Source organism: Oncorhynchus keta, chromosome 27 (genome assembly GCF_023373465.1).
Source record: "Oncorhynchus keta strain PuntledgeMale-10-30-2019 chromosome 27, Oket_V2, whole genome shotgun sequence".
Lineage (NCBI taxonomy): Eukaryota > Metazoa > Chordata > Actinopteri > Salmoniformes > Salmonidae > Oncorhynchus > Oncorhynchus keta.
Window position 1 is genome coordinate 28,944,988 of NC_068447.1, and position 13,893 is coordinate 28,958,880.

Here is a 13,893-nt window from a genome sequence, read left to right on the forward strand (position 1 = left end):
TTAAATCACAAAATGAGAATGAAATTACTTCATTAAATGTAATGTTTTGAGCTATGGTAAACCTGAATTAGAATATGATGTTGATAGCCTTGTCAATGTTTTGTTATGACGTGAATCCCTGATGACTACATACACTTAATATTGTCTACAGTAGCCTACAAATAACAGAGTTTGGTTCTACCACCTGTGGTCATTTTGAAGATCCTGAACAAAGACAAAAGATCTCACCTCTCTTACCTTAACTGTTTTTCGAAATTGTGTCAATTTGTTGACCACACACTTTGGTAGGAGGGAGAATACAATGATTGAACAGCGAGTGAAAGAAACAACCAACCAAACAAAGCAATGAAAAAAAACATACTTCAAAGAGCCATTCCTTTGTAGCGATTTAAAGTGCATTTTGTGCACCACCTGCTGTTTTACACATTCTCTCTCTCTCTGTGTGTGTATGTGTGTGTGTGTGTGTGTGTGTGTGTGTGTGTGTGTGTGTGTGTGTGTGTGTGTGTGTGTGTGTGTGTGTGTGTGTGTGTGTGTGTGTGTGTGTGTGTGTGTGTGTGTGTGCGTGCTCCTGGCAGGTATCCCCCCTCAACCCCCCCTCCCCCTAGTACACACACAGCTCTCCACTGGCCTTGGAGGAGAATATGGACATTCCCAAGAAGACTCAGAAATCTCAGCAACACTCTCTCTCCTAGCCTGTGTGTGTGTGTGTGTGTGTGTGTGTGTGTGTGTGTGTGTGTGTGTGTGTGTGTGTGTGTGTGTGTGTGTGTGTGTGTGTGTGTGTGTGTGTGTGTGTGTGTGTGTGTGTGTGTGTGTGTGTATGCACACGAGTGTACACGCGTGTGGGCATACGTGCAGGCTTGGATGTCTGCACAGAAATTCTACAATACCACCATCATCATCCACACTATCATGACCTTGGTCATTTTTAGTAATTTGAAAAATAAATTAATACAAATATATATGTTACACACAATAAATAAAATATATTACAGGTCAACATCTAAATATTGTTCCCTTGCGTTGATTGAAGCTCAGAAAAATTTGATTATTGATCTGACCGAGTTATAATCGCGCCGACATCTTTGCGAAGTCTGAGTGGAATCATGAACAGTGGTTTGTTCATTATGTTCGCCTGCGTCCCCCAGATTTGCCTAAGTGATTTGCCTCACCACTCAAACTCTCTCCGCCCTCTCGCGGCACAGGCGGAGGGTCTGACGTGAAACTAACTACTGTACCCCAGCTTGCACTTGGCCCAAGTAGCCTGGACTAGAGAGTCAGAGATGCTGATGACCGTGTGTTTGCGAGATGCCGGATAAAAGCCCATTTTAAAACCGTCCCTTGACTCCTGCCATGTCTACAGACATCCCCCAAACAAACAAACCCCAACTTTCTGAGAATGAGTGCACAACTGATAAATAGTCGCTCATAGATGTCAGTCAGGTGGCTAACTGCCTGCAGACTTCTATTGCAGTAATGTTGAAGGGCTCTGGCTAGTATTACTTAGCTTATTACTTAATCCTTCTAGCTGACTAACGTTAAACGGAGCCTACCTCAGCAGGAGCAAAACACATGCCATTAAGTTCTCATATTAACGTTGCTTTGGAGAGAGTAGGCTACTGAGACAGACAGACAGTGATGTGGCGCTCAGTGGTGAAGATGAGGCAGCAGATACAGAGCGAGAGGAAGCAAGCAGAAAAAGGTTAGTACAGAGGTTCCCAAACTTGGGGTTGGAGACCCATGTGGTGTCCACTGAGAATCTGTACTAATCTTATCAAACGAGTTAGGAATAAAAAAAATATATATATAAAAAAAAAAATATATATATATATATATATATATATATATATATCTCCACATATCCTGTAGGCCTATATTGAAATGTAATCAATACAGTTCTAAAATGTTTGTTTTTATCACTGATGCTATATCAGTGTGAATCATGACTCATATTTCCCCCCTTTCAGGGGTATAACGTTACAATTGTATAGCTAATAGGTTATGTGGTCCTTCTGTGGCTCAGTTGGTAGAGCATGGCGCTTGTAACGCCAGGGTAGTGGGTTCGATTCCCGGGACCACCCATACGTAGAATGTATGCACACATGACTGTAAGTCGCTTTGGATAAAAGCGTCAGCTAAATGGCATATATATTATGTGTTTGTAGATCAACTGAGGTGAATGAACCTACAGCAGCCAAGGTGATAATGACTCGGGTCATTTTTGCTTTTTTTTGCTGTTCTCCAAATACCATTTCAAATTGTTTTATTGTATCGAAATGCCTTATGGACCTCATTAAAACTCAAACCCTGATTACAGCCCTGCTCACTATTAATGGTCTTCATAAAAATGATCAATCATTTTCAGGCTTTTTTTTAGTAGGAGATTTGATTGTTTTGTGAAAGAAAATTAGGGTTATCGAAACTAAAGACTGATTTTAAGAGATAATTTTCATTTGTTTACCTATTGGGGGCTCTTAGGTTATGTATTGGCATAATGTGTCAGCTGCTTTACATAATATGGTATTGTGTGTGTATGTATGTAGGCTTGGTGCCTTGTGCTCTAGGCTTCATCCCAATGATCTAGTCTGCTAAAGTACCACTCGTCCTCTCCTCTCCTGCAGTGTGTGGACGGGAGCTCTGGGTCGGAATCCTCTCTGAAGAGGGTGGCGGTGGTGGAGGACTTCTTTGACATCATCTATGCCATGCACGTAGAGATCAGCACCGACCCCGGCAAAGCACCCAAACACGCCGGACAGAAGAAGACCTACAAAGCGGTGAAAATACACTCTTTATCTCTCTACCTCTCTCACACATTCCCCCTCTTTATCAAATCAAATGTTATTGGTCACGTACACATGGTTAGCAGATGTTATTGCGAGTGTAGCAAAATGCTAATGATTCTAAACTCAGCAAAAAAAGAAACGTCCTCTCACTGTCAGCTGTGTTTATTTTCAGCAACCTTAACATGTGTAAATATGTGTATGAACATAACAAGATTCAACAATTGAGACATAAACTGAACAAGTTCCACAGACATGTGACGGGGTCAAAATCAAAAGGAACAGTCAGTATCTGGTGTGGCCACCAACTGCATTAAGTACTGTTGTGCATCTCCTCCTCATGAACTGCACCAGATTTGCCAGTTCTTGCTCTTCCACCAAGGCACCTGCAAGTTCCTGGACATTTCTGGGGGGGAATGGCACAAGCCCTCACCCTCTGATCCAAAAGCTCACAGGCCTGCTCAATGGGATTGAGATCCGGGCTCTTTGCTGGCCATGGCAGAACACTGACATTCCTATCTTGCAGGAAATCACGCACAGAACGAGCAGTATGGCTGGTGGCATTGTCTTGTCGGAGGGTCATGTCAGGATGAGCCTGCAGGAGGGGTACCACATTAGGGAGGAGGATGTCTTCCCTGTAATGCACAGCGTTGAGATTGCCTGCAATGACAACAAGCTCAGTCCGATGATGCTGTGACACACCGCCCCAGACCATGACGGACCCTCCACCTCCAAATCCATCCCACTGCAGAGTACAGGCCTTGATGTAACGCTCATTCCTTTGACGATAAATGCAAATCCGACAATCACCCCCGGTGAGACAAAACCACGACTTGTCAGTGAAGAGCACTTTTTGCCAGTCCTGTCTGGTCCAGCAATGGTGGGTTTGTGTCCATAGGCAACGTTTTTGCCGGTGATGTCTGGTGAGGACCTGCCTTACAACAGGCCTACAAGCCCTCAGTCCAGTCTCTCTCAGCCTATTGCGGGACAATCTAAGCACTGTTGGAGGGATTGTGCGTTCCTGGTGTAACTCGGGCAGTTGTTGTTGCCATCCTGTACCTGTCCCGCAGGTGTGATGTTCGGATGTACCGATCCTGTGCAGGTGTTGTTATACGTGGTCTGCCACTGTGATCTGCCACTCCTGTCTCCCTGTAGCACTGTATTAGGCGTCTCACAGTACGGACATTGCAATTTATTGTCCTGGCCACATCTGCAGTCCTCATGCCTCCTTGCAGCATGCCTAAGACATGTTCACATAGATGAGCAGGGACCCTGGGCATCTTTATTGTGGTGTTTTTCAGAGTCCGTAGAAAGGCCTCTTTAGTGTCCTAAATTTGAACTGTGACCTTAATTGCCTACCTTCTGTAAGCTGATTCATTGAAAAAGCATGAGAACCAGTGTTTAAACTCTTTACAATGAAGATCTGTGAAGTTATTTGGATTTTTCTTTTTTCATCCCCTAGGGATGTTTCTTTTTCTGCTGAGTTTAGATCTGACAGTTCAGCAGTATCTAACCGGTAACATCTAACAAATTCCACAACACAACCTAATAAACACAATCTAGTAAAGCCCACTGCATGTAATAACACTTAAGGTTTTCTGAGCTAACAATGTAAGAAATAATACATAAAAAAAACAAATACTGCACAGTTTCCTAAGGACTTGAAGTGAAGCTGCCATCTCTATCGGTGCCATCTTTCTTAAAACATTTTTAAAAAAACAACTGTCTCTCACTCTCCTTTCATTTGATCTTTCTCTCTACCTGTATCTCAATACCTTTTACTTTATATTTATCTCCATCTGTCTCACTCTTCCCTTTTCCTCAATCTTTCTCTTCGATCACACGGTCACCCTGTGTGTCAACACCTTTATATCTATCTTAGCCTGCTGCCTCTCTCTCTCCCCTGGCTCTGTTTCTATTTCACACTCTCTTTTAATCGCCTGTCTTTATGATTATTTGGCAATATATGTTCTGTTCTCTGTTCCTCTTTCGATCTTTAGTATTCATTCCTGTTTCATGACTTGTTTCTCTCTCTCTCGCTGTCCATCTGGTTTTTGGTGTTTAGACACAATCAATAGCACTAACACTCACTTTCTCCGTATCCCATTAAAATGAATGGGATAGTTGAAATAGATTTGTATAATACTTCTGGACCACCCTCTGAATATTTTCTCACAAGACAGCAGGCATCACCATTGACCCAGAACATTCATGTTGGCAAATATGTATTTTTCTCTTCAGTTCATTCACTGAACCCCCAGTTCTCTCTATTTCAGATAAACTAACATATATCTATTCATTTCCAGTCAATAACATTACTGCAATCTCTGTGACACTTACCGCCACCATATCTTCACCCTCCCCCCTTGGTTTTTATTGTTACCTCACTTCATTACAAGAAAATGCTGCAACTTCGCAAGATTTTTCCATTTTGTGTGTGTGAAAGAAAACGTTTCTCATTTTAGATTGAAGGGTCTGGCAAGGATATTAGATTCTAGTGCAAAGCTGACCTTGTGGTCATTGGAAGAAGGTATTTCTCTCTCCATGACAACTATTCAGCAATTCTCTCTGTGAGCGTCTCCACAGTCGCTGAAGGCCAGATGTTTAGTTTATTTAGATTAAGGGCGATGACCGCAGTGCAAAGCACACACCTGGGCAACGTTGTCCATCGTTCCTTCCTAGCTTAATTTCAAATGGTTTTCACATGTCTGCCATTGGAAAATGCAGTTCCACCCTGTACTAAAGTAAATGGGACAAAACCATTCATTTTCCCAGTGTGTTGTATTGGGATACTTTGCCATCTCAATTGGTGATACTGCCCTCTTCTGGTTGAACATGGTAACTAATCTTCACCCCAGTACTGTACAGAACATGTACTTTCCGATTTAGGATTTATTTTCACTTTATTGGATAAGAATTAAATGATTAGAATATCAGTATAACATTAGTAGTGAGAATACAGAGCTGTAACTGTGTAATGAGCAGAATAATTCCTCTTTTATTCACTACTTATTTACAGTATTTTTACTCTGCCCTCTGCCATGGCTTCCAGGGTACTTTGTCACACAGTGGGCCATGAAATGTTCATTACACACACACACACACACACACACACACACACACACACACACACACACACACACACACACACACACACACACACACACACACACACACACACTCTGCAGGTCAAATGACTGGTTGTCCCGCCTCACTTCGCGTTACGAGTAAATTATGCATTATTATTTATTTTTTTACGTGTTATTTCTTACCTTGGTACCCCAGGTAATCTTAGGTTTTATTACATATAGGAACTACTGGATATAAGAGCAACATCAACTCACCATCATTACGACCAGGAATACGACTTTCCCGAAGCGGATCCTGTGTTTTGCCCACCACCCAGGACAATGGATCGGATCCCTGCTGGCGAACCAAAACAACGACGCTGTAAAAGGGGCAGATGAAACGGTCTTCTGGTCAGGCTCCGGAGACGGGCGCACCGCTCTCGAGCATACTACTCGCCAATGTCCAGTCTCTTGACAACAAGGTTGATGAAATCCGAGCAAGGGTAGCATTCCAGAGAGACATAAGAGACTGTAACGTTCTTTGCTTCATGGAAACATGGCTCACTGGAGAGACGCTATCGGAGTCGGTACAGCCAGCTGGTTTCTTCACGCATCACGCCCACAGAAACAAGCATCTTTCTGGTAAGAAGAGGGGCGGGGGGGTATGCCTTATGGTTAACGAGACGTGGTGTGATCATAACAACATACCGGAACTCAAGTCCTTCTGTTCACCTGATTTAGAATTCCTCACAATCAAATGTCGACCGCATTATTAGAGAATTCTCTTGGTAATCACAGCCGCATATATTCCCCCCCAAGCAGACACATCGATGGCCCTGAACAAACTTTATTTGACTCTACATAAACTGGAAACCACATATCCTGAGGCTGCATTCATTGTAGCTGAGGATTTTAACAAGGCTAATCTGAAAACAAGACTCCCTAAATTCTATCAGCATATCGATTGTGCTACCAGGGCTCCCCCGCCCTCCTTTCGGAAAAGCTGACCACGACTCCATTTTGTTGCTTCCTGCCTATAGACAGAGACTAAAATGGGAAGCTCCCGCTCTCAGGTCTGTTCAACGCTGGTCCGACCATTCCACGATTCCACGCTTCAAGATTGCTTCGATCACATTGATTGGGATATGCTCCGCATTGCGTCAAACAACAACATTGATGAATACGCTGATTCGGTGAGTGAGTTTATTAGCAATTTCATTGGCGATGTCGTACCCACAGCAACTATTAAAACATTCCGAAACCAGAAACCGTGGATTGATGGCAGCATTTGCGCGAAACTGAAAGCGCGAACCACTGCTTTTAACTAGGGCAAGGTGACCGGAAACATGACCGAATACAAACAGTGTAGCTATTCCCTCCGCAAGACAATCAAACAAGCTAAGTGTCAGTATAGAGACAAAGTAGAGTCACAATTCAACGGCTCAGACACAAGAGGTATGTGGCAGGGTCTACAGTCAATCACAGATTACAAAAAGAAAACCAGCCCCGTCGCGGACCAGGATGTCTTGCTCCCAGACAGACTAAACAACTTCTTTGCTCGCTTTGAGGAAATTGCACTTCTGAAATACATGAAATACATCAAAAACCGTGAAGACTTCTACCTGAAGCCCATACACGCCGCAGTGTACATGTTGGACCCCAAGTATGCTGGCAAGGGCATCCTGTCTGGTGCAGAGATCAACCAGGCCTATGGTGTCATCACTACCGTGTCTCGCCACCTTGGCCTGGATGAGGGAAAGGTTCTTGGCAGTCTGGCGAAGTACACTTCCAAAGCAAAGGCTTTGAGATGGAGATACAATATGGCAGTCATGCCAATATATCTCATCAGTTACCTGGTGGAAGGGACTTCGTGGATCTGAGGCTCTTTCCCCTGTTACCTCCATCATCCTCCAAATCCAACCAACATCAGCCTCCTCAGAGCGCAACTGGTCCTTGTTTGGGAACACACACACCAAAGCACACAACAGGCTAACCAATACAATGGTTGAAAGATTGGTGGCCATACAGGGAAATGTTAGGCTTTTTGAGCCTGACAACGAGCCATCCTCAACAAGGTTGGAAAGTGACAGTGAAGATGAGGCCTCAGAGTCTGATGTTCAAGAGGTGGACATTGAGGAGGTCCAGGGAGAAGACGTGGAAGCCGGAGAGGAAGACAGTCTAGAAACTATAGCGTTGATTATCATTATGTTGAAAACGTTTTCGGGAGATGCAATGCATCATTGGGGATCATTCAATATTCCCTTTCTTTTGTTGTTCAGTGAAATCATCCCATGTGAAGAGTCAACTCATTTAATTAAAGTTCAATTCGTAACTAAATAGTTTTTAAAATTTCTATTGGAAGGATTTAATAATTTGCAATTATGTCTACTTATAAGGTAAAAGGTGTATGTTTCTGTCTCCATATGATATGGTAAATATATCCAGTGCAGAAAACATCTACATTTAAATGGTATTCATATTAATTTGCATATATTTCCGTTAATTCTCATATATTCCCAAAATTTCCACGGAAAGTTTCCACCTCTGAATATTTCCCAAACTGTGCAATGCTAGACCAGACCACACCCCGCTCTCCTTGTTACACTCACGGAGGTACACACACACACACACATGCATACATAGATACATACACACACACACACACACACACACACACACACACACACACACACACACACACACACACACACACACACACACACACACACACACACACACACACACACACACACACCCTTGAAACCCTACTGAAACTCCCTGCCTCTACTCTGGGTGAAGTCGTGACATTGTTCGATGGAGTTTTAACAGAAAGTCCAAATTAAGCCTGGAGAGACAGTAGTATCACCTCTTCAGTGTTCAATACTAGAAGCATGCATAGCAGCATCTTTATCAGCCATGGCTTTGGTAGTGATATCATTTTTTCTCTCTTTTCCCCGCCTCTCACTCTCTCGCTCTCTCTCTCTCTCGCTCTCTCTCTCCCCCCTCGCTCACTTGCTCGCTCTCTCGCTGATGAGCAGATAGCGGAGACGTATGCCTTCCTGCCCAGGGAGGCAGTGACCCGTTACCTGATGAGCTGTGGTGAGTGTCAGAAGCGGATGCACATCAGCCCTGGCGGCGCAGAGTTCAAAGGTAAACAACCTCTCTGTTTCTCTCTGGACCACTGACTGTTCAGAGCTATTTGGAAAGCTTCCACAGTAGGCCTACATTACTACTCACGTCTGTACTGTCTGTAAGACAGCCCATACAAATTGCAGACTCTCAGAGCATGGATGTAGATGGACAGGTATTTTAATATGAGTTGTAAAAAGAACGCTTTTGAGCGCTGCTTGCTTTGCCCCCTACTCCACACCCCCTCCCCCTCTTATCCTCGTCTTGCTGCCACCCTAAAGGCACACCCCCCCAGTTTTCCCAGTCCTCCCCAGTCCTATTAAACTGATAGTCATTGGAGTGTCCTGCCTCCTTCCTAACACACTGCAATTAGCCCAATTTGGGGCTTTTAACAAAGAAATAAAGAAAAAAATGAGAGAGAGAGAGAGGCACAGCAGCCAGAGAGAAAAACTGCTTATTTCTTTGTATAGCATTTGTATTGTAGTGCTGGTTTCCCAGACTGAGAGAGTGCACAGTGTGTGGTATGGCATTGAAATGTGCTCAGCTCTACTGTGCAGCTGTGCTAGCCTGGGTTGGCTTGTGTCTTCCCCTGTGCCTGCTGGTTGGCTGTGTTAGCTTTGGCAAGTGACTGTGCCACTGGAGGACAGCTATGGCGGTAAGGGAACCGTGACTCAGACTGGCATTCCAGAGGAAGATTCCTGATATCCCACAACCCCATGCATTGTTCCCAAGGCCAAGGGCAAAAGACACACGGAGACAGACAAAAATGGGGTGGAAATGTTGAGAGTCCAAAATGGAGTGAAATCTTCAATGGCTGTCCTGCTATTTATACATATTTTATTCCCTCTATATTCAGGGTCCCATATTGACAGAGTGGCTGTCATGTACCTTCACATATGGAAGGCACTTCCATATTCCCACAAGAACAGGACATGGGTAGTATGTAAAGTAAACTATGCCAAATGAATAGTAATGCTCACCAAACCCTCTCCTCCATCCCATAAACACACAACACAGCAATAGAAGTGCTCCCAGGCCCAATCTGTCTGTCAGAGTGTTGTGTCAATGCTGACCAGCTAACACTGGGCGTCACCCATAAAGAGAGCAGATAATTGGCTTCCTTCCCTATGGGGGTCCACCCCTTTCAACCCCTCCAACCCACCACCCCCCTCCACTCCGCCTAAGCCACTCCCGCAAAAGTTCAGTGTTGAATTATTGAATGCAATTCATTACTGTATGCTGGGGCTCTTTTAAATTGACATCAGGCAGTCTTTTGAGTCACATCTTTCATCTTTAGTCTCTTCAACCGTCATCATAACGTATTGGTTATGCACTAGGAACAGGTGTTGAGGAGGTGTAGGATAGGGCCCATATTCATAAACCCCTCAGAGAAGGACTGCTGATCTATGATCAGCTTTTTGCCTTTTAGATCATGATGAATAAGATTACATGGACAGGGGGGACCTGATCCCAGATCAGCACTAGATCTTTATTAATAAGAGCCTTGGTCACTGGTCCTGTGCTGATTTTACCTCCCTTCTCATTTTAAACTCCATTTCTCAGCTGTCAAGTCTAGTCTCTGTCATTTCATTTATCTGCTGACCTACTAAGGGACAATGTTCTGGAGTCCTAAAGGGGGGAAATACAAGGCAGATAATCTATACCTCTGCAGTAAATAGACAGGAGCGCAATCGATTACTGATGGATAGAGTGTGTGTACACATGAGTGTACTGTCCCAGTAGGTGATAGGTTATTTGATATGATTCTTGGAGAGGAGGACCCTGTACCCCCTGTACGTCATGTGATAGTACCCTCCAAGGTCAGGTCCCTGGGTCTGAACCCCGAGCTGTGCAACTGGGTCCTGAACTTCCTGACGGGCCGCCTCCAGGTGGTGAAGGTAGAACACAACACCTCCACTTTGCTGATCCTCTACACAGGGGCCCCACAAGGGTGCGAACTCAGACCCCTCCTGTACTCCATGTTCACCCATGACTGCATGGCCACGCATGCCTCCGACTCAATCCTCAAGTTTGCAGATGACACAACAGTAGTAGGCCTGATTACCAACAATGACGAGACAGCCTACAGGGAGTAGGTGAGGGCCCTGGAAGAGTGATGCCAGGAAAATAACCTCTCACTTAACATCAACAAAACAAAGGAGCTGCTCGTGGACTTCAGGAAACAACAGAGGGAGCACACCCCTATCCACATCGACGGGACCACAGTGGAGAAGGTGGAAAGCTTCAAGTTCCTCGGCGTACACATCACTGACGATCTGAAATGGTCCACCCACACAGACAGGAGGCTGAAGAAATCTGGCTTGGCCCCTAAAACCTTCACAAACTCTTACAGATGCACAGGTGCATCAAGGCTGGGACAGAGAGACTGAAAAACAGCTTCTATCGCAAGGCCTTCAGACTGTTTAAACAGCCATCACTATCCGGCTTCCACCCGCTTACGTAACCCTGCACCTTAGAGGCTGCTGTCCTATATACATAGACTTGGAATCACTGGCCACTTTAATAATGGAACACTAGTCACGTTAATAATGTTTAAATAATGTTTACATACTGCTTTACTCATCTCATATGTACAGTTGAAGTTGTAAGTTTACATATACTTAGGTTGGAGTCATTAAAACTTGTTTTTCAAAAACACCACACATTTCTTGTTAACAAACTATAGTTTTGGCATGTCCGTTAGGACATTTACTTTGTGCAAGTAAATTTTCCAGCAATTGTTTACAGAGATTATTTCACTTATAATTCACTGTATCACAATTCCAGTGGGTCAGAAGTTTACATACACTAAGTTGCCTGTGTCCTTAAACAACTTAGAAAATTCCAGAAAATTATGTCATGGCTTTAGAAGCTTCTGATAGGGTAATTGACATAATTTGAGTCAATTGGAGGTGTACCTGTGGATAAATGTCAAGGCCTACCTTCAAACTCAGTGCCTCTTTGCTTGACATCATGAGAAAAACAGAAGAAGTCAGCCAAGACTTCAGAAAAAAAATTGTAGACCTCCACAAGCCTGGTTCATCCTTGGGAGCAATTTCCAAAAGCCTGAGGGTACCACGTTAATCTGTACAAATAATAGTACGCAAGTATAAATACCATGGGACCACGCAGCCGTCATACCGTTCAGGAAGGAGACACGTTCTGTCTCCTAGAGATGAACCTACTTTGGTGTGAAAAGTGCAAATCAATCCCAGAACAACAGCAAAGGACCTTGTGAAGATGCTGGAGGAAACAGTTACAAAAGTATCTATATCCACAGAGTCCTATATCGACATAACCTGAAAGACCTCTCAGCAAGGAAGACGCCACTTGTCCAAAACCACCATAAAAAAGCCAGACTACAGTTTGCAACTGCAAATCGGGACAAAGATTGTACTTTTTGGAGAAATCTCCTCTAGTCTGATGAAACAAAAATAGAACTGTTTGGCCATAATGACCATCATTATGTTTGGAGAAAAAAGGGGGAGGCTTGCAAGCCGAAGAAAACCATCCCAACTGTGAAGCACGGGGGATAGCTGCAGGCGGGACTGGTGCACTTCACAAAATAGATGGCATCATGAGGAGGGGAAATTATGTGGATATATTGAAGCAGCATCTCAAGACATCAGTCAGGAAGTTAAATCTTGGTCGCAAATTTTAATTTTAATTTTATTTTACCTTTATTTATTAACTAGGCAAGTCAGTTAAGAACAAATTCTTATTTTCAACAACGGCCTAGGAACAGTGGGTTAACTGCCTGTTCAGGGGCAGAACAACAGATTTGTACCTTGTTAGCTCAGGGGTTTGAACTTGCAACCTTCCGGTTACTAGTCCAACGCTCTAACCACTAGGCTACCCTGCTGCCCCATTGGGTCTTCCAAATGGACAATGACCCCAAGCATACTTCCAAAGTTGTGGAAAATGGCATAAGGCCAACAATGTCAAGGTATTGGAGTGGCCATCACAAAGCCCTGACTTCATCCTATAGAAAATGTGTGGGCAGAACTGAAAAAGTGTGTGTGAGCAAGGAGGCATGGAAACCTGACTCAGTTACACCAGCTCTGTCAGGAGGAATGGGCCATAATTCACCCAACTTACTGTGGGAAGCTTGTGGAAGGCTACCTGAAACGTTTGACCCAAGTTAAACCATTTAAAGGCAATGCTACCAAATACTAATTGAGTGTATGTAAACGTCTGACCCACTGGGAATGTGATGAAAGAAATAAGAGCTGAAATAAATCATTCTCTCTACTCTTATTATGACATTTCACATTCTTAAAATAAAGTGGTGATCCTAACTGACCTAAGACAGGGACTTTTTACTAGGATTAAATGTCAGGAATTGTGAAAGTCTGAGTTAAAATGTATTTGGCAAAGGTGTATGTAAACTTCCAACTTCAACTGTATTTACTGTATGCTATTCTACTGTGTTTTAATCAATGCCACTCCGACATTACTCGCTCTAATATTTATACATTTCTTAAATCCATTCTTTTACTTTTAGATTTGTGTGAATTGTTACATACTACTTCACTGTTGGAGCTAGGAACACAAGCATTTCAGTACACCCGCAATAACATCTGCTAATAAAATGTTATTTCAAATTGTATTTTATTTGATGAGGATGACAGACTATTGCTTGCACTTGAAGTATAATGTCAATGCAATACAAGAGAGGATGTATACCAGTTCAGTTATAGAGAATTTGCAGTTATTTTGTTAAATGCTACATTATACAGTATATTATAGTAGAGAAGTCTTTAAAAATGAACTGCTGGTATAAGTAAGTTCAAATGCACAAGCATCTTAATGTAGGATGTCCACTTAGTGGTTTAATGCACCCATTACATATACTGTAAATGTCCATCATGGCCAATGGCAGAGAAATCATACTGCAGGTCCACTATTCATTTAAAAAA

General features: G+C 43.4%; 1 protein-coding gene across 2 annotated transcripts in view; it reads left to right on the forward strand.

Annotated features, from left to right (window-relative positions):
* LOC118374624 (nucleolar protein 4-like) overlaps positions 1 to 13,893 on the forward strand; it is a 154,861-nt gene that overhangs the window by 45,214 nt on the left and 95,754 nt on the right. For both annotated transcript variants that reach the window (XM_052482104.1, XM_052482103.1), the window contains exons 2-3: positions 2,619 to 2,771; positions 8,884 to 8,995. In XM_052482104.1, the coding sequence (XP_052338064.1) occupies positions 2,619 to 2,771; positions 8,884 to 8,995 (265 nt within the window). The remainder of the gene's footprint in view (positions 1 to 2,618; positions 2,772 to 8,883; positions 8,996 to 13,893) is intronic.